General features: G+C 41.3%; 1 protein-coding gene across 1 annotated transcript in view; it reads left to right on the top strand.

Annotated features, from left to right (window-relative positions):
• pclob (piccolo presynaptic cytomatrix protein b) overlaps positions 1-22,935 on the top strand; it is a 54,077-nt gene that overhangs the window by 20,987 nt on the left and 10,155 nt on the right. Inside the window, exons 14-29 of the mRNA XM_079346790.1 lie at positions 696-1,601; positions 2,498-9,287; positions 9,707-11,274; positions 11,383-11,648; positions 12,007-12,829; positions 13,813-14,860; positions 16,230-16,298; positions 16,643-16,669; positions 18,225-18,313; positions 18,464-18,539; positions 18,632-18,757; positions 20,273-20,381; positions 20,598-20,665; positions 20,767-20,993; positions 21,805-21,852; positions 21,951-22,081. Coding sequence (XP_079202916.1) covers positions 696-1,601; positions 2,498-9,287; positions 9,707-11,274; positions 11,383-11,648; positions 12,007-12,829; positions 13,813-14,860; positions 16,230-16,298; positions 16,643-16,669; positions 18,225-18,313; positions 18,464-18,539; positions 18,632-18,757; positions 20,273-20,381; positions 20,598-20,665; positions 20,767-20,993; positions 21,805-21,852; positions 21,951-22,081 — 12,371 coding nt within the window. The remainder of the gene's footprint in view (positions 1-695; positions 1,602-2,497; positions 9,288-9,706; positions 11,275-11,382; positions 11,649-12,006; positions 12,830-13,812; positions 14,861-16,229; positions 16,299-16,642; positions 16,670-18,224; positions 18,314-18,463; positions 18,540-18,631; positions 18,758-20,272; positions 20,382-20,597; positions 20,666-20,766; positions 20,994-21,804; positions 21,853-21,950; positions 22,082-22,935) is intronic.

The following is a 22,935-nucleotide window of genomic DNA, read 5'->3' as shown; positions in this document are numbered from 1 at the left end:
CACAATTTATAAAAAACAACAACAATGAAACATTTAATTTCAAGCCACAGTTACAAAATCATTCACACCACAAGATGAAATATAATATAATATAATGCCCCTGGCTGGGTTGTTGGATCAAATATTCATTTTAACACAATATTAACAATGCTCAGCTTTGAATGAGCTTTTCACGTCAGTTTGTTCTGAATCAGAGCTTGGCAAAATGTGTTTAGAGACTAGTTGTTGTTGTAGAGTATTTAGACAGTGTGGACACATGGCCATAGTTTTTCCATAATAAGGATACAATGCAGCATAAATGTGTTTTGGTTTGATTCCATATCTCTTGGATAAAGCACATCAAACTTAAAAGGTGTTTTACAAACAGGATATGTATGCGACGTGATCTCTGTCTTGTCTATCTGAACTGTTCTCCCTGGCTCTGCAGAGGCAGGCGCATTGCTGTGATTTGGTCTGCTAGGCTACTACAGAAATACAATTGTATCTATCAATAGCACAAACGGCACTGATAGGAGTGTGTGAACTTAATTATAGTTTCAGGTTGCCAGCTGTAATGGCAAAATGTTGATTTTAGCACCTTTAAAAACAACAACAACAACAACAACAACATTACAACACAAGGTTGTTTTCCTCTTGTTTTTATGTTGATATCTGTTGTATTTATACTGATAGTCTGTTTGTCTTTTTCACCACAGAAGGAATGGTTATGTCTGAACTGCCAGACTCAAAGGGCATTGTTGGGACAACTGGGCGACTCAGAAAAAATGTCCCAGCCATTACCTGTATCAGCAAAGCCAGAGACCTCAGCCCCACCTGCAACCACAAAGGCAATGGTTCAAACTCCCCCGACAAAGGCAGAGCCCAAACCTTCATCTGCAAAGTCACAGCCCACAACAGACCTCATCAAAGCAATACCAGCAGTCCCAGGCCCAAAGGCAAAGATGGAGCCAACATCTGTCATGTTAGAAACTATAGCCACAACCGCTTCCACACAAATCGAAGTAAAGACTACAGTCATACCCACAGCAGCAAAGGCTTCACCTCTAGTATCAGAAAAACTTCCTTTTACGAAATCCAAAACTGAGGTAATTGAACCCCAGGCCCTAACAAAGCAGACTATAGCAACACCAATAGGGGAAGTACAAAACACAGAAGTTCCCAAGACTGTAACAGTTGATAATAAGGGGGCAGTGAAATTGGTATCCAGTGTGACAGAAATTCAGAAAGCTGAAGAGTCTAAACCTGACCTTTCAGCATTCAAAGTACAAGGAGCTGAAGCAGAAGCTCTTTCTATTCCAGTGATAGCAGCTACAACTATACCAACTTCACCAATTTCTAAAGAGGTTGCTACGGCTGGAGTTGTTCCAAGGATTGAAACAAAGCCAGAATTGTCTGCTCCAGAGAGGATTATTAAGGGAGTACCGCAGGATGATCACATCAAACAGATTGAGCCAACAAAGTCTTTACAGCAAGATGAGGAGCAACCAATGTCAGAAGAAGCACATCGGGTATCAGAAGTAGAACCTAACAGCAAGAAAGTGGCAGAGAAGAAGGTTGAAAACATAGCTGTTCGAGCACCTACAAAGAACATAATCGAAAAGGTAAGACTTTTCCCTCTTAAAAACAAACACTGTTGAATAAATCTTTCAACACTTAATGCACAGTTTTATATGAGACACATTTTTTCCCCCACCAATAAATTGTTGGTCGGTTTTAAAATGATAAATGGAGGACACTTAATGTAAATTTGTCTTTCAACTAATATAAGAGGTTTCCCTTATTATAAAGTAAAGTGTACCTCAAAATTAAAATACCTACGTGAATTAATATAAATTAACTACTTCAGGATTGCTCTGAATGGTATGCTACAGACATGTGCAGCCAGAAGGAAGAAACGTGTAAAGTTTAAAAAATATTTTAACTAATTTTAATTATGTTAAAACAAAACTGTACTTTAACTGAAAGAACATTTTGTTTATATTTTCAATGTTTTTTTTATTTTTATATTTAGCTATTTAAAAACTATATGAATTCAAAATTGTGTAACTGTACTGTTGAACTCATTCTGGCATATAGCTCTTTTACTGTAATCAGTAAGGACAAAAACAAGAAGTTGTTACATGAGACATTGTCACATTCTGTAAATCAGTGTTACTCAAAAAATCTTGTAGTACCTGTTTTCTGAAGGCAACCTGATTAAAGACGGTCTTCCAACTTATTAGTATTGCTGACACAATTGCAATCCCCTCTCAGTCAGTGCCATGCACCAAGGCTAGATTATTTCCAAATGTCTGACTGTGATAAAATAACATCCAAACAAAAAAATAACAATATCAGAACATATTTCATATAAATATTTATTCTTAACATTTAAATAAACAATTTAAACACATTACATAATCTATATCCTCACATTTACAAGTAAATAAGGTTTGTTGATATTAATTAGCATTTTAAACATTTTTCACATATCTTTTTACTTCTTTTCATTTTTTAGGCTCAAGATGACAGCAACAAAGCACTTAATACTGAGCAGATTGTACTGGAAAACAAAGATGATCCTGTGACAGCTACTAAGCCTACTTTAAAAGAAGAAGAGCATGATGAAGAACCCCAAATTTTACCCATATCCCAGGAATTAAAGGATGGGCAGATGGATAGTGATACAAGTAAAAATAATGAAAACACAGACACATCCACAACAGTGAAGGAGGAGGTTATTGCTGAAAGGAGACGTCTAACTTTTCAAGCAATGGAAGAGAGCAGTGAAAGTGAAGTCACACCCTCACCTTCGCCAAAAGTCCAGAGGAGAAGGCTGAAAGTTAGCAATGATTCTTCAAGCAGTGAGGACATCCAAACTGAAAGTGCTGACTCCAACATAGAAGATGAAGAGTTCATCCGCAAGCAGATAATGGGCATGGGCGATGAGGAAGAAATGTCTCTTTCAGAAGATGAGAAAGAAGATAATGTAAAAAATAAAGATGTCATCAAGGAGGCCGAGCTTGAAAATGCTTCTGTGACAGTTCAATCACTGCCTAGAAAGAGTAGCATAGAAAATGTAGGCCACCTAGCAAGAGGAAAACCCCTTAAAACAGACACTACAACTACTCAAGAGGTTACTGAAACATTGCCTAACACTGCTTTTAAGAAAGCTATTCCTGTCTTGAGAACGAGACAAAGCACTGATGAAGAAGTAGAGAGCATTACAGAATCCCTTTCAAAGGGATCATCTAGTGTTCAGGTATCTAGTTTTACTCCAAGATCTTCTCCTACATCAGCTTCATCTCTAGAGGAGGACAGTGATAGCAGTCCAAGTCGCAGGAAGGTCAAAGGGGACAAGCAACACCGCAAAGGTAAACACAGGCAGTTAACCCAGCCTCTCCCTACAATTGAGGACTCATCTGAGGATGAAAAGATGAAACAGAAAGATAAGTCTAGGAAAGACAAAGATGATGTTGGGACCTATGGCGAAATACTTTCTCCAACTGAAGATGCTTCCTCCTCAGAGGATCTGAGACAGGTTACAGTTATCACTGACACAAATAGAACATCTGGGTCCGAGTACTCTGTCAGTATGGAATCAGAAACAGAGGCTAGGCGAGCGGTACAGATAGGACGTAAGCCTTCACCAACAGTGATACCATACACTCCCCCTGATCCATTTGAAAATATGTATACAGCTGCAAAATCATTGAAGAGTGCAGAGGAAGCATATGAGGAAATCATCCAGAAGACAAAATCTATTCCAGGAGAGAGTCCTCCTGATATTGAACCACTCTATGGAGGAATGGCAATAGAAGACTATCTTTATGAATCCTTAGTCGAGGAGCCTGATCTCAAGATGTGTGAACTGCAAGAGGAAGAACCCAAACCTGAAAATGTCTATGACATCAGGTCATCAAAACTCAGATCTCCAGAGGAGGTTTATGAAGAGATGATGCAAAAAAAGAGAGAACTGATGATGATAGAGCAAGAGTTTCAACAGGCCCAAACTGCCATGGAAACCTCCTCATCAGAGGTTGTTAGTCCTATGGAAATTGTTGAAACCTGTGTGGTGACAATACCTACTGAAGGGACATCACTTACTGGACAAACTGATGTCCCTTTTATAAGTACTGAAACTTCCAATGAACTGCCAATCAAGAAAAAGAAACGACCAGCTCCACCACGCCCTACAGAACCTCCTAAGCGTTCCGAGGGGACTGCTGCTACCAGTACTCAGAGTGGATCTATAGGTTTTGTTAGGCCTATGATCCCCCAAGATCCAGCACTAAGAAAGGCATTGTTCCCCATACCAGATCTCAAGATTACCCAATGTTCTTCTGGTGAGGAAGAGGATGATAGTCTTGCTGAAGAATATGGAGTTGGTATTTCCTCTGACATTACTCCCAGTGATGACTCTGAGACTAAAGAAGAGCCATCCATTATCCCAACTATGTCTGAAATAGCTGAGATGGAGCCCATCTCTGTGATCTGTGAAGTTCCACAGCCAAAACCTATCCCAACACCAATATCAGCCCCAGAATTAACCACAACACCTTCCACTGTATCACCAGTGTCTCCTCCAACTTCACCAGTAACTCCAGATTCCAGTTTGGCTTCTAACGCTACATCTTCATCACCTTTTCAGGCTCAAACACCTCTTTCATCGGACTCAACTCCACTGTCTACACCAACACCTCCAACTTCATTTTTAACCAAATCAATTCCAGAAATCTTGCCACCTTCTTCTTCCACAGCTTCAGCATTGCCATCTCGAAGGGTATCAGTCTCTGATCACACTCCAGCTGCGGTTATAGTTACTATACCAGATGTGGTGTCTGATCCATCTAAAGCTCAAACTGCTCAAGGTCAACTAATGGCTAATGCAGGTGAAGCCCCAGCATCAGCCCTAGTGGAAAAGCCCTCTGTGAAACCTGTTGTAGTTGAAATGCCAGACTTGGTGTCATCTCCTTCTCAGGTGCCCTTGGAAGCTCCAACTTTTATACAAGTCACAGCAACAAGTCCAGCACCTACAGCAATTGTGGCAGCAAGACCTGTTGCAGTGTCCACTACAGCTTCTGCATCTGTTACTCTTGCACAAGGGCCAGTCTTAGTCCAAATGCCGGACCTGGTTTCAACCACGTCTCCAATCTCTGCACAAGCCCCACCACCTGCCTCAGGACTTATCTCTAGCCCAGCTCCAACCCAAGCTAGAGCGGTAGACTCAGTCCCAATACAACCTTCTATCCCAGTTATGCGTCAAGGGATCGTCCCAGTGCCCACTCAAATATCTCAGGGGCCTGGGTCAGCTGCTGCAGCATCAACTACTATAATAAAAAAGAAGGTCCCACCCCCACCACCCCCTCGGTCTACTTCAGTGTCTTTAGCTGAACCTACATTAGAGTTACCACTTGTTAGGGCAGTTCAGCATGCCACCCCTACTATGAGCACCACCTTAGCTATGGGTGCTACAGTATCTAGTCAGCCAATGCAGTCAGTTGTTGTGGACATACAGCCGAGAATGGATGACATACATCCAGATAATGTGGCTGTACCTCAAGTTTTTACCCAAACAAGACAAGGGCATGTAGTGTTTATAGTGCCCAGTGGGGAAAACTTATCTCTGCTCGGACAAATCCCACAGGCCATAGCTAGCACAGGGCCAATACCTTCCACTCCTTCTATTCCACAAACAAGTCAAAACGCCACACAACCTGCCCAAAATATACCCAGTATGGATTCAGCTTCATTAGCCTGTAAAGTGTCAACTTCAGCTCCACAATTTCCCACTAAACCTATTAGAAAAGTTGTAGACACAGTAGAAATACCAGTAGCAGAAACACCTCCACCAGCTCCCAGCACTTTACCCAAGCCAACTGTTTATCCAAAGCCCCCAATTTCTGCTGTTATGACAATTGCTACAGCAACAGTGCCACAAGTTTCTGTTACACCAGGTCCTAGTCAAACCGCCAAGCCTCCCCCACCCATACCACCAAAGCCTATATCAATTCCAGCTGGATTGGTTTTCAGCCATAAACCAGGAGAGAGTGTGAAGCCACCTCATCATGTGGTTCCTAAAGCTGCAACACTGCCCAGGACTAAAGAACCTCCAAATGCACTGTCACTCAGCCTCACACGCCCTGTGGAGTCAAAGCTGGGAGCAACATCTCCCAAGTCACCCTTGTCTCCCAGGCATGCAAAATGTTTACAAACGTATGTGGTGATAACGCTTCCATCTGAGCCTGGTTCACCAACAGAGGGAATAACAGTCCAGGCACCTGTAAGACGTGGCTCCATCCCATCTACAAAAGTGTCAGGAGCACATGCCATGCCATTAGAGCAGAAAACACCAACTGATGCATTTTCAGCACAAGCTGCAGTCAGAAGAGCCTCTGTCCCCACTGTAAGGCATCAACCACCGACACCTGCAGCTGAAATTGTGGCAGTAGAGCAAGTGACACCCTTAGAGGTTGTGGCTGTCAAAGCCAGGATAAACTCTGTACCTTCTGATGTGCAACCACCACTATCTTTTGCATCAGGTCATGATACACCTATTCAGTTACAAAGTGTGCCTGCTCCAATTAAGAAACCATATGTTGAACCACAATCAGTTACTCAACAACTTCCACCAACTAAAATGATCTCTGAGGACATAATGCCCCAAGAGCAAAAAGTTCCTATTCAACAATTAATCATTCAAGCCACAGAAGGAGCATGTTCTAAACCATTGATTGATCAGCATCACAATATAGCCTCAGAGGTCATAACACTTCCAACGGAGGTTTCAACTGTACGATTATATCCTGCAGTCCCCATTCAAACTCTTCCCTTGGAGCAACAGCCTCTGACAGAAGTTGTTGCTGTGCCAGTCCACCCTGAGGTACCATCACATGCACTTGTTCAAAACAGACAAGCTGCAGTCCCCTCCACAGTTCTTTATCCTCAGGAAGAAATTCAAATTGAAATACCAGAAAAGGAACAGGATATACCTACTGACATTGTTAATTTTCGATCCCCAGTACCAGAACATCAACAGCAAGTTCCTGTTCAACAGCAACATGTGGAAGTGACAACCCACTTCAAAGAGCAAGAAATGGCAACAGGTTTAAACATAATTGACACTTTTTCAGAAATTCAAGCACCACAAACTGTTCAGCCTCCAGAAGTTCTGCCATTTGTTACAGAGCAGCTATATATGTTGAAACCCCATCTTGTTGCTGAAGCTATGACCCTCCCTTCAAAGTCTGAATTACCTGCAGAAGATATTTCAACTGATACTGTTGTAAGAATACCAACAGTGGCAACTGTTCCTCCCATACGGCAATCTCAACATTTAGTAGCTGAAGTTACCCCAACACCAGACATAGCTATGCCATCAACTACAGTTGTTAACATGACAACTCCTACAGTCAATCAAGTCATACCATTACCTGTTGGGATCGAAATCCAACAAATCGTTGCACAACCGGAAGTACCTTCTGATACTTACAAGCCACTGGTTCATGGAGCAAATACATCCTCAATCGTGTCTCATTCAGCAGTGCCTCGGGAGATCATAGCTTTGCAGCCTGAGCGTGAGACACCCACAGAAATTATAACAGAGGATATTGATGTAAGAAGTGCTTCAATACCACCAATGGTGCAGCCTATGGCTGGGATGCCAGTCGGAGTCATTAAAGCTGAGAAAACCACCAGTCAGAGAAGAACATCTATATCGTCCATAGTTCAGCCCTCATACACCTCAAGTGAAATGTTTACCTATCCCTTAGCATATGAAATACCCACAGAAGTGGTTGCAACTGAGGACTTTGCTTCCACTAGAAGAGAATCCATAAATATGCAGCCAATATTACCATTGACACAGGTCATAAACTTGCCAGCTGAGAAAGATATTACTGCTGATGGTCATCCTGTTCAGTTTCCATACAGAATTCCTTCAACAGAACAAATACCACAGGTATTAAACTATCCTTCCGAGTATGATCATCCTCTCGGGATAATAACCACTGAGGCATACACAAGAAGAACCTCAATGCCCACCTCACAAAACATTCCACAGGGCATATCTGTGGCACCAGTCACTATCACTAAAATTCAACAAGAGTCTATCGAGAGTCAAGAGATCCGAGGACCAGAAAAAATGGTCTCCAGTATGAGCCACATGTATTCATCTTCAATTTCAACCTCAGGCCAGCCTCCAGAAAGCCTGCCTAACCTGGTCACTCAGGTGGTCACTACTGAGGTCCAAAGAACCACTGTTTCTGTGGTCCATGAAAGACTCCCACAGGCCCCTCCACCAAGTGTAGCAATAACCATACAACCAGACATAGCGAAAGTCCAACCTCTGCCTAAACAGAATGGGAAGATCATCTACCCTGGGGATGTTATTGATTTACGTACCATGAAGGTTGGATTAAAGATGACTGAACAAGGTATGGACCTGACACCACCTGAGTCATGTCGACAGTCTGTTTCAAGTGACTCTAGTTTGCGTCAAATTACAGCAGTGCAGCCTGAGATAGTGAATCTTAGTGCAGAAATCACACCTTCAACTACATTGTCTGTTGTCACTGACAGCATAACAATAGTCACATGTACAGCCACCATTTCCTCATATAGCAACACACCAGCAGAAAAACCACTTGATTTGCAAGGCCCTGTTGTGTCATTACCTCTACCTCTCACCACATACAAACCATTTGAACCATTAGCACAGATTGTATATAAACCTGTGACCTCACAGACTGTAGTCAGTGCTGTAGCATCTACAGCTCAAGAAATACCAATGAATCTTTCCTTTGGAGTCTCCCCTGGAGTAAAGCAAGCTACATCTCCGGCAAAAGCAGCTATCAGCAATGGAGGTCCCTTCCTTTCTCTTGAGGCCACAGGTGCCATGGATTTATCAAACTACAGGCCTTTGCAAGCTATGGTGGCTTTGTCAGGCACAAGCCCAGGAGTTGTGACTACTGTTGTCGATGATGATGGTACTCCAGTTGACCTCACAGCTGGTAGAAGAAGTGTTTGCTGTGATGTCATTTACAAGCTACCATTTACAGGAAGCTGCAGAACACAGCCCCCAGTCACAACTCAGCCTGACAACCGTTTTGGCTACAGAGATGACCACTACCAATATGATCATGCTGGACAGTATGGTGTCAAAGGCTTGAATGGTGTAAGATCATCCATGTCTGAGACTAACCTGACAGAGGCAGGACTGTTCTCCTATGATCCCAAGAGTGACTATGACTATCCCAGTGAATCCACAAATGGCGCCATAGACCTCACAGCAGCAAAACTTTCTGCAGGTGAGTAGCATTTCTGTGCTTTTGTTACCATCCCCTAAGCGTGCATTATGGGCATGTATTTAACTGATTTCTTTCATTTGTAAATTTAATTTGCCATGTATTTTTATTGTTAAGTTGTATACTAATTTTTTACAAGTGTATTTTGTCGTGATTTTTTAATGTCTTTGTTGGTCAATATGCATGCTTTAATTTATTATTAACAGAAGCTTGTTTTGTTTTGTTTTGTCTTCATACAGATGCATGCGTGTGCCTGCGTGTTCTCCCTCAATATTTTGGTTTTGCATCTTGCTAGCCAAAATGCATGCGCAGTGGGAGTCTTTTGTAAATCCAAATTGCAACACCTTCAACACCTTAACATGTTTGTTCCTGAAATTATAATGTAATGAAAAATAAAATAAATATTTATTTGATTATGGCAGGTATACCTCTTGACTTCACTAGCAAAGCTACTGGAAGCTACCCTGGGATGACTACAGCTCCATACTCACAGGTTCCTTCAGCTGGATTTGGTGTAAATACTGTTCTAAGAACCTCTGATGGAATAGTTTATTCTTCTGTTGCTGCTCCAGTCCCATCCACATATGCAATTACCACTCAGCCAGGCTCTGTCTTTAGTACAACCTTAACCCCTACATCAACAGCACAGAACCAGACATTGCCACATCCCTATGGTTTCATTCCTAGTACCGACCCAGGACAGATAATCGCTTTTGACACAGGTCTACCCAAGGAGCTTCTTCCCACTGCTTTGGCTGACATCATAACAGGATACCCAGATATGTACTCAGATACAACCCTGGAAGCAATTGCAGCCTCTCTCGATGCCTTAGCCTCCTCCCCCATATTTCCTGGTTTAGACAACACTAAGATGGCCCAGTATCAGATGGAGAGGGAGTTTCTAGAGCTCGAGAAACTTAAGCAATTATGTCTTGCTGAGGAACTGGAATGGGAGAGGCAAGAGATTCAGCGATATCGTGAACAAGAGCAGTTTATGGTCCAGAGAGAGCTTGAGGAACTACAGGCCCTGAAACAGCAGCTCCTCCTTCAACAAGAGGAAGAGCACCATGCCCACATGGTGGCCCAGCAGGAGACCTATGCCCAGCAAAAAGAACAACTACAGCAAATCCAACAACTCCAACTGCAACTCCAGCGCCAGCTAGATGAACACTATGGTAGTACAGGAACCACAGGGAATCTTCTAGATGCTAAATATGCAGGGGTTGGGGACAGTGGCCAATACTGGCCTGTCAAAGATGAGTGTGCAACTCTTTCCTTACAGAGACAGTTTGAAGAAGGTCAGGACCACTTAAATTTAGTCAAGAAACTTCAAGCTGATCAGGACACAGGGAAAAAAATAATTGATAGTGGAGTGCAGACAGATGATGAAGATTCAGCAGAGAAGCAGCATTTTGGAAGAAGAAAGAAAAGTAAAAGAAATGTTGATAGCTCAGCCCAAACTGATGATGAGGATCAAGATGAATGGGATGCCCCTACAAAAGCCAGGAGACGCTCGCGAAAACATAGCAGTGATGGGAAACATGGCTCCAAGGTCTCGAGCATTGCTATTCAGACTGTAGCAGAGATATCTGTCCAGACAGACCACTCTGGAACGATCAAACGACCTAATGTCCAAATGGACACAAAAGTGGAGATTGTCAAGCATATATCAGCTCCTGAGAACTCTCAGAGAGGTGGTAGTCTGAGCTGCCAGACAGACTCAGACAGAAGGCACACACCAATTGAAGTGGCCTACAGCACTCATCTAACAGCTGATGTTCCATCAAAGTCCAAAGTCTTCTACAACCAAGTCTCCCCCATGTCTCCAGAAAAGTCACTTGGAGGGCAGAGAATGTTGACTGCTGACCCAAACAGATTTTCCTCTGGCCCTAGGATATTAAAGGCTGGTCAAAAATCTCTGTCTGATCCTAAATCCCTAAGTCCTTCTACAGAAGACAGGATGGGTGGATACTATGCAGACAGCTATTCTGTAAGCAGAATTGAATTAATTACTATCCTACCAATATTTAAAGCAATTATGTTGAATTTCTTTTTATAAATGAGAACTGTATTTCTTTGTTTGTTTGTTTTTTTATAGGGCCGAGGCTCTCTCTCTGGTACAGGTAAGAAGGTAAAGCGGACACTACCAGACCCCCCTCCTGATGATGACTCTGTCACAGGAAGGTCAGGCTACAGCACCAACTCTGCTCGTCGGCGTCTTGCACGCAGTACAACAATAGCTCGGGCAAAGATCCTACAGGACATTGACAAGGAGCTTGATCTGGTGGAGAGAGAATCTTACAAACTTCGCAAGAAACAGGCTGAGCTTGATGAAGAAGAAAAAGAGATTGACGCCAAGCTACGGTGAGATGCAATAGATGTCAGGAAAAGATTTCGCTTTTACATCCCTTTTGACATCGATTCATTAACTAATATCGATAGCATCCAATTGATTATGTTGTAAATTGTTTTGCCAGCCCCCCTATCACCCAACCATTATTCCTAATTCATCTGCATGATTCCCTTTTTACCCTGGTACAGTAGCTTATGGGCTAAAAGGCTTCCTTGACATCACTCAGTGAGACCTCTCCACATTCACACATCACTAGCAGTAAGGTACTAATGTGTGAGAGCACAGAATGTTATTTGGCTGTGGTTGTTTTTTGCACTGAACTGTTATTGCTAAAGTTTTAAGATCAATCTTATTTTCTTGTTGCTATAGATACCTGGAGATGGGTATCAACCGACGTAAGGAAGCCTTGCTAAAAGAACGAGAGAAGAGAGAGCGGGCCTATCTTCAGGGGGTGGCAGAAGAAAGAGACTACATGTCAGACAGTGAGGTTAGCAACATCAGAGAGGCCAGGGGTGATGGCCTGGAGAGACCAAGGACAGCACCCCAATCAGAGTTTGACCAATTTATCCCCCCTCAAACAGAAGCTGATTCTCAGTATAACACACTAACTAGTCCCTACTCTCACTATGCCCAGTATGTTCCCCAGACCCAAACCACCAGCCACTACACCCAACAGAATATGTACCAGCAACAGGCCCTTTACCACCAACAGGGGTCTCCATACCCAACTCTTTCACTTACCCATGCTCAGACGCAGCAAAGCAGTTACCAACATGCTCTGCTTTTGCAGCAGGGAAAGCAGCGACAATCCTCTGATTTAGAGCCCAAGATGACCACCAATTACGAAGGGATACGCAACCAGCCTCTGCTCATTGTGCCAACCTCTACAGAAAGTGGCTATGGGGTGGCTCACCTTGGAGGAAAGTATGGAAGCTTGGACTTGAGACTGGGAATAGAGGAGAGGAGCATGGCCTCAAGTCCCATGTCTAGCATTTCTGCTGATTCATTTTATGCAGATATTGACCACCACAATGCCAGGAACTATGTACTTATAGAAGATATAGGGGAGCTCACTAAGACCTCAACAGGGCTAAGCAACAGTGGCTTAGGTTCTGGATTCAGCCTCCCTGATAAGGAACTGGCTAAGGCCGACAGGCTCCTAAGGGCAGCAGAAGTCAGGCGCACAGCAGAGGTAAATATTTTTCAGTTACAATATCTAATAACTTGACCTTTGTCATCCCTTTAACGGTTTCACATCCTTTGAAAAAAGTTTAACTTAAGAACATTACTACACTGTTTTTAATCTCTATGATACCAATTTTAAGGGTTGTTGAAGGCAACATAAAATTTAAATGTAGTATAAAAAAGCTAATTTATATAGAGCACTTATACGTTCCTTAATGTTAAGCATCTGAGCGCTTGACATATAAATACATACACAAATGCAAGGGACTGATACATCAGACGCCCTCACAACACTCTAGCCAAAAGCAAATCAAAGATCAGTTAGGTCACTTATATACATGCTACTATTCAACTATGCAGTATAATTGTGAGAGACATAAAATACATTATATTATGTTAGTTTGTAAGTTAAATTTAGACTATTGTTGAGAGACACTTAATGGAGATCAATTATACTCACTTTCACCATTACTCATGTCAGTCCAAGATTGATTAGCATAGCAAGATGTGTAGCTCAAAAACATAATTTTTTAACTTAGACTTGCATCAGTAATATCCCTAATTTCAGCCTCTGCCTGAAATTATTAATTTCAGCTGCTGTCCCTTTAAGGCCCCCCTCCCTACATGCCCACTTCCCTCAGATTGGCCAGCTCTGAATGCAGTCACAGGAAAATTTGAGTGAGCCTCCAGGTGGGCGTGTGCTTGAAAGAGCTGCCTGGGTGGGCATGTCCTACAACTTTGCTCCATGTTTTGCTCTACTATGTTGGCAGAACCTAACATCAGGTTCTGGCCAATTCTTACAAAGTTCTTGTACATTTTGTGAAGAGCGACAGGAAACGCTGTTAGGAGATTATGCCCATCTTGTGTTTTAAAAAACGTTGCCAAGGTTTAATATGGACATCAAACAGCATAAACTTATGAATATTTGTTAAACATAGAACAACATAATAGATTTACTTTAATGTGTTGCATATTATTTTTCCCTTACAGGTGGCAGATTTTTTAGGCTCATCTCGGCTTCAGGGTTACGGTAAAGGCGAAGATGACACTATGGAGGAGCCTTATGAGCTGAAGCTACTTAAGCAGCAAATAAAACAAGAGTTCAGGCGTGGAACCGAGGGACTAGAACACTTAACAGGCCTTGGCCTTCCCCAGTATCTTCCCAGTGATAGTTTTCGCCATTTTTCTAAAGGCGAAAAATATAGTATTGGCAGGCTAACACTTGAAAAACAGGCTGCAAAGCAACTCCCACCTGCTGTCCTTTACCAGAAACAGATGAAGAACAAAAAGGCCCTAATAGACCCAAAAGCCATCACGAAGTTTTCTCCAATTCAGGAGACTAGGGACCTTGAGCCTGACTTTGGCAACTACATGGGATCTGGGGCCTCCTCTGTGACAAATCTAGCAGCTACAGCAAGGTTGCTTCAGGATGAGATTACATTTGGGATAAGAAAAAACTTGTCTGAGCAGCAAAAATATTTGGGCTCTTCTTTGGGGGCCAATCTAGCAGGTTCTCTTAATCTTGGGCAGTCCCTTGGGCTGGGATCCACTCTACGAGCAACAGTCCAGGATGATGGGACCTACCCAAGTGGATCCCGTTCAAGACCCTCATCTCGCCCATCCTCCCGCCCCTCTTCAGTTTATGGTTTGGACCTATCTATCAAAAGGGACTTATCTAGCTCTTCACTTCGACTTAAAACAGAAGGGGAGGTCCTGGATGCAGCGTTTGCACCTGGCGTGGTCAGAGCAAAACCAACCAGTTTACCTATCAGCCAAAGCCGGGGTCGTATCCCCATTGTGGCTCAGAACTCTGAAGAGGAGAGCCCCCTGAGTCCAGTGGGACAGCCTATGGGCATGGCTCGAGCCTCAGCTGGACCCCTACCACCAATCTCAGCTGATTCCAGGGACCAATTTGGGTCCAGTCATTCCCTGCCAGAGGTACAGCAACATATGAGGGAGGAATCTCGGACAAAAGGCTATGATCGAGATATCGCATTCATCATGGATGACTTGCAAGGTGCAATGTCTGACAGTGAAGGTAAATGGAACCTAAGACTGTTGCAACAACTCAATTATTTGGACCTTCTTATCATGCATGCTAATGCTGAGTCATCCTGCTGACTTTATGCACAAGTGTTTGTTTTTTTCTCAATTCCCTTCTCATGATAATTGTTGTGGATTGTGCTTTACTATATCTCCACCTTTAACAGTAAAGGTCATGTACATGTTTGCATGCTAATTCTTTTATTTTGAATACATTACTCACTGATACATAACACTCCCAACCTGAGCTTATGTACAGTATGTGACTCAGCAGCTCTATCGATGTTTGACTGCTGAGTTTACGAGCATGCTATGTCTGTTTTTGCCACGCCTTCAATTTTTACATTTTTTTTTTTAGTGTAATGCTTAACTTGATTTAAGTCTTTGAAAAACACATTTTAAAACCATCTTTAAAAAGTAGGTACGCCTGCCACATTTAGTAAATGCCTGGAAGACATTACACAGTTCATTGGTTCTTCAAACTTTTTTATTGCTCCTACTGTGCAGGTGGCTCAAATATAAGTATATTTATGTTTTAAGTCACCCTTTCATAATCCCTAATAAAGAATAAGCTGCAGTAAGTTTAAATAAATACTTCAGGTATGATCATGATGGTCTGGATATTTTGCAGTTTTATGCAGTCATGGTCAAGGAAATCACTTAGTGTAGCTTCTTCTCTCTAGCTTTTTGTAAGCCAATATCACACCAAACAATTGAAAGAGTTTTTTTCTTTTGTCGTCTGCAACAATTACTTTCTTCTGAGGACTTCTATGCAATACATTTCTTTTAGCAACGTATCATTGGCTCATTTATGTTAGGTGTATGTCTTTGTTACCTTTGATATTTAATTTTCTATTTGTATCTAACTCTGCATCCATGCATGTTGTGCAATACATTCTTCATTTCCATCTTAATAAAGTGTCTGTTTTATGCTTGTCGGTTTCTGTTTTGCATGTCTTATGGCTATGTGAGTTGTGAGTTGTCCATGTTCCCCTGTAATTGACAGAAACTATTCCCATATCATTAAGGGTGAGATTGGTAGTGTTCCATTACATTTGGCAAATGAATCTCTGTATTTAACATTGATTTTGATACAGTATGTTATGCACCTTTTTGAAACTTAAGCGCTGTGAACTATCTAAATAACAGTGATGTGCTGCAAGCAACCTGATTAGTTGAAAAAGGGATTCATATCATCCATATTGCCTATTAGAAAAGTTGAAAATGCATTGCACTTAACATTTACGTTTCGCAAAGTTTCTCAGGTTTGTTTCTATACCATTTACTGAGGAAGAGTATAGTTAAATTCTAAGAAAATATTTATCTTGACCCCATGTGAAAGTCTCCATCTGCCTTGATTACAGCACTAAGTGAGTCCATGCTGGCTTTGAACAGAGATGATGCCAGAATCTTTCATGAAAGTATCAGACACGGTAGAGTATTTTACAGTATTAGTTAAAACCCCTCACTTTACTGTTACTAATACATCTCAATTTTACATTGAGTTATTGTTGGCCTTTTTCCCTAAAATGTATTTAAATGTTTAACACATTGCTTCTGCTTAAATTTAAAAAAAAAAAAAAAAAAAAAAATTCTGAGGCTGTTAATGTCAGATGTGCATAATTTCAAGCATGCATCTTATATTGAATTAGTGCTTTTAGTGCATGTGCTGTAGTATTCTCACAATAGTTACAATCTTGGCACAGCTCTTTAAGTCTGTTTATGAACCTTGATTGAATGCATTTCTGAAAAAAAAACATACAACTTTGTACCACAGCTGGAGGCCCAAACTGGAATATAGAAGGTGAGACAGCATCCCAACTTCCATGAAGCTACAACAGAGACTGTATGCCTCCATGCCGCATATCATGGTCCTGAATGATGCACTTTTCTGGTTGATTTGTAAACATACCAGACTCATGGACAAAACATGTCATTTAGCCAAACTTGAGTAGTTGACATGTCAGATTCATTCCTGAATGAACCCCACCTCAGTGGCACTGGAAATATATGTCCGATAGAAGTGAGCTCAAAATACATCATTCTGGAATGACTGCACATCACAGTGGTTCTGTAAACATATCAGACCCATATCCAATATTCATGTTCATGCACTTTTGCTATCACCTGTATAATGAGTAATCATACACAACTGTTTCCACAACAATATATTGTAATTGCTAGCCAGTGTATATATGTAAAAGCATTTTATAGTATTCTGAAGGTCGATGTTGCCGATGTTAATAATGCAATCCTTCTAGATCATACAACTCTGGTAATGTTAACAAGTGGCCAGTGCTTCCTATTCTAATACAGGTAGATAAAAGGCAACATTTACCTTCAGCATAAAGGATCATCGAGCATTTTCTCTTCATTATTTTTGATGCATCTCATAAGTGACAATATTTCATATTTAACAGCAAGTAATGACTGAAATTCAATTGCAGGACACTCTCAAAAAGGGCATTCTTATCATGGCTCTCTAACATCTTTTTAGTAGAGATACTGCATACAACATGTGTGCAATAATGATACTGTAATGTGGCACAAGACAGCTGATATCTTCAAGGGGTAATGTTCCAAATTGAAAGGGTATGTGATAATTAATTAGTTATTTAGTTATACTGCTCTTATAGTACTTTTTAAATAACTCAACATAGTAAATTAATAAATTACATTTCATTATAGTCATGAGTTTTTGGATGGCATACCACTAGCTTAAATTAAAGATAAGGATTAAGATATCATGCATATTTCCTCCCTCCATTTCCAAAATAATTGTATCAGAAATTATTTTCACGGTACACACATTTGTTTAAGGAAAACATCATACATACATAAATAAGGTTGATTAGCTTTTGTATGTAAGTCATCATCAATGGGACAACTCCAACCCACACTGCTTGAAATGAAAGTATTCTATATTTTAATACTTGATTTCTCAGGGCTTCTTTTAGTTGAAATATTGTATATAAAGCAACATTTGAAATCTGGCCCAAAAGAGCCCTCAGACCAAGACGGGAAGAATTGCATGGTATCAAAGCATGCCAAACCTGAAATGCTCTTAAAATGTTTTCATCCCTCATTCAGTGTTTGCAGTGATCATTTGATCAGATGGACTGAATGGATAGTGTTAAACAATGTTCGTAATTTTTTGTTTTGACCTATCCAGTCTGATCAGAGATCTGTACTGCATTCGAGTTGACTGACATGAGACCAATGTTGTGATGCATATTAAAAGCTTGTCCTTCCCCAATTTGTCATTGCCACATGTGAAACACAGTTCTTTGCTTGAAAGCTGGAAGCTACAGTTCTGTTTTTGTTAACATAGCTTTTAACAATTTCCTCTCCCTGCTCAGCCTACCATCTAAGGAACGAGGACACAGATTGGTTTGACAAGCCAAGACAAGGACATCCACAGAGTGGGAGCATGTCAGACAGAAGACAGGTGAGATCCAAGCTAACAACAGCATTCAACTATACACAGTGCTCTTTCCTTATATAAATTTTTACTTTGTGAAAGTATATTTTTTTTACTTTTTTCTGGAAGAAAACCCTTTTCCCCTCATGCTGTTAATTCTTAAAAAATCTCTCTCAGATGAAACTGGTCCCATATGCCTTCCCTCACAGTCGCTTCAAGCTTAAGAGAGACCTGAAGGACACCAGTGTGTCTGGTATAATGCATTAAGTTTCACAAAAATTAAGTGCGAAAATATGTTGTATCGTAGTTTTCTTATAGTAATTTGGATGTTTACATTTCCCACAGGGAATGGACTTGGGATCCGTGTGGTAGGTGGAAAGCTGATTCCAGGGAGCAGAGGAGAGATTGGAGCTTACATTGCCAAGGTCATCCCAGGTGGAGCGGCAGAACAAACAGGAAAAGTTGTAGAGGGTAAGAGGAGAATGTGAAAAGGAGGTTATATAAACATGTATATACAGTATGTTCTATCGGGGAATCTTTACGTTTTATTTTGAATGTCAGCATTGTCTTCGCTATTTGATTTTACTTATTTCCATTCTTGGGAGTTGTAAGGAAAATGCTCCATTATTCTCTCATTACATGAGAAAACATGAGCTTTTCAAATCATACACTGCTTTAATTTGACTTTGCTTGGTGTGATACGGTACATGGTACATTTCTGAGGCCTAAGCGATTAAAGCTGTAAACTTATTTAAAAGAAAAAGAATTATTCCTCTTGAAGAGCAAGACAAACATTCACTTCAAATCCCTGCATGGCTCAATGAATTCCAGATGGAGAAGAGAGCTGCTGCTGTCGCCTTCTGTGTTGTGGTCTGCCATGTCTCTTCCCAGCACATCACATCCAACACAAAAATCCTGTCAGCTCACCCTGCCCAGCACTAGGCTGTGCTAGTCATTAGGTTATATTTAGCATCGCTATAGACACACAAATACACAGCACCAGGCACAGACAAATACATACATTAATCTCCTCATGTTCATTATTTCAAAAGGCAGATAATTCATGGCAATTCACGTAGTTTGAAATGTAAGAGCTTATCTGCTTCTAGTTTCTGTCTTCAATGGGAAACCCACCAAAGGGGCCGCAATGGCTTCTTTGTTGCAGAGGGGAGTGGGTGAAGGGCAGATGAGCTTATGTATTTGCTCTTGGACTGATACATTCCATTGCATTTCCTTCAGAAGCAAATGAGATCTAATGTGTTGCATTATATAACAGGGGTTGTTAAGGCAGTGTTTACCAAGTAAGAATAATAAAATATATGATAATGCAATGTGTATGCTTCACTAAAGGACAATGGCAGCGAAACATGCCTTAAGGTGCATGAAGAAATTAAGTGGGGGAGGATGCAATGAGTTATATAGAGAGAAAGGGGGGAATCATCTGAATAAGTACTGTCTCTTGCAGAACTAATACAAGCCTTTATGTCATTGTTACTGTTTTATATCGAGAAGACCAGGTTTCAATCCTGCAAGTGAGGCCTCACACAGCTCTGGCCGTGCTTGTTTGAGTTTGCTGTGTGTCTGTTTTTTTTTTAAATATATTTTTCTCAATAACATAAAGGTTTCATAGAACATGTGTTGGATGCATTGTACACCTCTACCTCTGTGGTGCCATTCTTTGTTTGAATTATTTGTGTAAAAAACAAGACTGAGCGCTTACTCTAGTTTTCATGTTGCTGCTCTAAATGCTAGCATGAAGAGATGGCAAAGTCAACACAAAAACTGAATTAAAAATTAAATTATTTAATTTATCCACAAGGTGTACTACAAGCACAGATATCACATCTGCTCTGTGAGCATGTAGTCAGATGGATTTTCGTTTCTCATGCTGAGATGAAGTGAAATGACTTGCCACAGGCTGCAGCATAGTGTCTGGGAATTGATAACACCTTTTGAACCTGCCGCTTACCTTTTATCACACCACAGGAATGCAAGTGTTAGAGTGGAACGGAATCACTCTGACAGGAAAGACTTATGAAGAGGTGCAGAGCATTGTGGGCCAGCCATGTGCAGAGGCGGAGCTCTGTGTGAGACTGTGAGTTGCATCTGTCATCATTTACTCCTCTATCCCACTGAAACTCCTACATGTTTAGTCGCAATATGGTAACATTGCACCCATGTACAGCCTGTCTCCTCCCTCCCTTCCCTTCTCTTCATTTCACACCCCTTCAACCAACAAATACCACTATGATTACTGCTTAAATACACTAGATGATATTCCATCATAAATTTCCTGTATGGATCCAAACAGTGACCTTAACATGCTGTCTGACCCTGAGCACCCACAAGCCCTGGAGCACCATGTCCAGCTTAAAGCTGGTATGTACAAGGATTTTGTTGATATGTCAGCATGCATGCATGTATCTGTGTACTTATTTGACATAAATGCAATCTGCATCACTATACCTATTTGTCTTCAGTAGGTGGGCAGCGTTCACCTGGAGTGGATCCTAAGCAATTAGCTGCAGAGCTGCAGAAGGTGTCCCAGCAGCAGGCTCCTGGTGTTGGGTCTGGAGGCTTGGGGGTCCTGTCTGCACTCGAGCGCTCTGCCCTCCTCCACTCAGGAACTGGATCTGCAGCCTCAAGCGGTGTACCGAGCCCTGGCCAGCCTGCGTCCCCAGCCATAAACAAGAAACAGCGGCAAAAGGTAGCGAAATTGACTTTCTAGCACGCCTTAGAAACACCCTTTAGTTGTGACAGTATCGGAACATCTGCATTTATATATCGCAACAGCTTTACATTTAGGACAATAGAAAATCTGATCTCAATAAATCTCTGAAGCCACAGCCTGTGGAACTCTGTGTGATGCATCATGCTTCTCCATTAGTGTTACATCATAGAACAGTACAAAGGCCAGCTTGTGTATGAAGGTCAAATGATGTGTTCCCGTGTTTGATAAGGAAGACAGGCCAATTATAGTAGAAAATAGTGTTGTACTGTGCATAACTCTGAGTGTCCATTACACCTGAAATGGGACAGACGTGTATAAAAAAATGAAATTTGGTGATACAGTAAATACCTTGCATAACAAGCTAAATAAAAAGGACAAAACCAATAGATTTGTTTGGCAGATGGCACCTAAACTGTAATGGACAATACTTATTTCTGGAAGTAGCTCAGATAATTGATCATGCTTCTCAAACTTCACTGGAGGACTTTTCAAGTCGATAACGAGGCTCAGATGGTGAAATCTCTCCTGAGACTTATAGATCCAATTAGACTTCTTTACTCTTCTTCATCTCTTCTACAAAGACTATTCATCAGTGAGCTGACGATATGCTGTTTATTTTGAGAGCTAAGTCATAGAACCAGTTTTTTGCAATGCAATCACATGGTAACTGCTGATAGCAACTGACATGACATTTTCTTTTTTGAGCAGATCTGTTGAAGTTTTGTTTCAGCCCCTATGATCAATCATAAAACTGTCATTCTAAAAACTTTCCCCAATTGTTTCACAGCAAACTGATTTGATTAGGACACCACACCCAATCACTGGGGAGATTCAGGTAGGAGAGCACTTACAAAAGTACTAGATCATTAATTTCTAAGTTGTTTCTCAGTCTTCCACTCACAGCCTTCACTTTATTTATTTTTTTCTTTTCAGCTCCAGATCAACTATGACAGGAACCTCGGAAACCTGATCGTCCACGTCCTGCAGGCTAGAAACCTGGCCCAGAGGGACAACGACAGCTACTCCGATCCTTTTGTAAAGGTCTACCTCTTACCTGGGAGAGGGTGAGTTCAGAGAGTGTATAAGTTCAAATGAATGTCTGCTCTGTGTCTGCCTTTCTGTTTCTGTGTCTGTCTCTGTCCCTCTCCCCCTATTTCTTTCTGACTGTGTATTGAGTGTGCTGTGCTGTATGAAACTGACTAACTATTTGAGTTTGTATGAGAGAATGAGACTGGACATGATGATATGAGGCACTCATTCACAGCCTATAGTGTAATTGGAATCAAATTGGTCAAATTGCTGAGTCAGTGGTTGGGTGTTTTATATTTAAAACAGAGCCATGACAGGATACTTTGGTACACTGCAAAATTACCAAATTTTTCCAATGACAATTTTAAAACCATACGCAATGATAAATGTATACGCGTTTCCCTTAAGTGTTTTAAAGTAATCCCCAAGATCTACCGTCTACAGCTTCCCCCTCATATCCTGTTTGCTCCCCCCATAGTCCCAGGAGCCCGTGAATAGCAGGAGAAAGGATCGATACAGCCTTTATCTTCTCTGTAACAGTATCTGCTCTTAGATAATAATCCCATCAGACCTGTTTATGAGATTATAAAGCTTCTCTACCTACAAGCTATATAGGTTAGATAAGTATAGGCAAGTGAAAGCTCAGTAGGAAAGCACTTTTGCTTCTTACTGTCATATGAACATTTTTAAATGGATTTATTTGACGTTAGGAGTACAGTGCACAGCTATAGTGCCACAATAACATTTCTGAATTAGTCATTGACCCATGAGCGAGCATTTTTTTTGGGAGGGGAGGGAGGGGGGTCTTGCATCACACGAAAAAACAATGATACACCAAGGGAAGAATATGGATTGCCTCAGCTCTCTATCCTTTACTGCCGGTACTTTG

The sequence above is a fragment of the Symphodus melops genome, assembly GCF_947650265.1.
Source record: "Symphodus melops genome assembly, chromosome: 6".
Lineage (NCBI taxonomy): Eukaryota > Metazoa > Chordata > Actinopteri > Labriformes > Labridae > Symphodus > Symphodus melops.
This window is presented reverse-complemented; position numbering and strand designations above follow the sequence as displayed.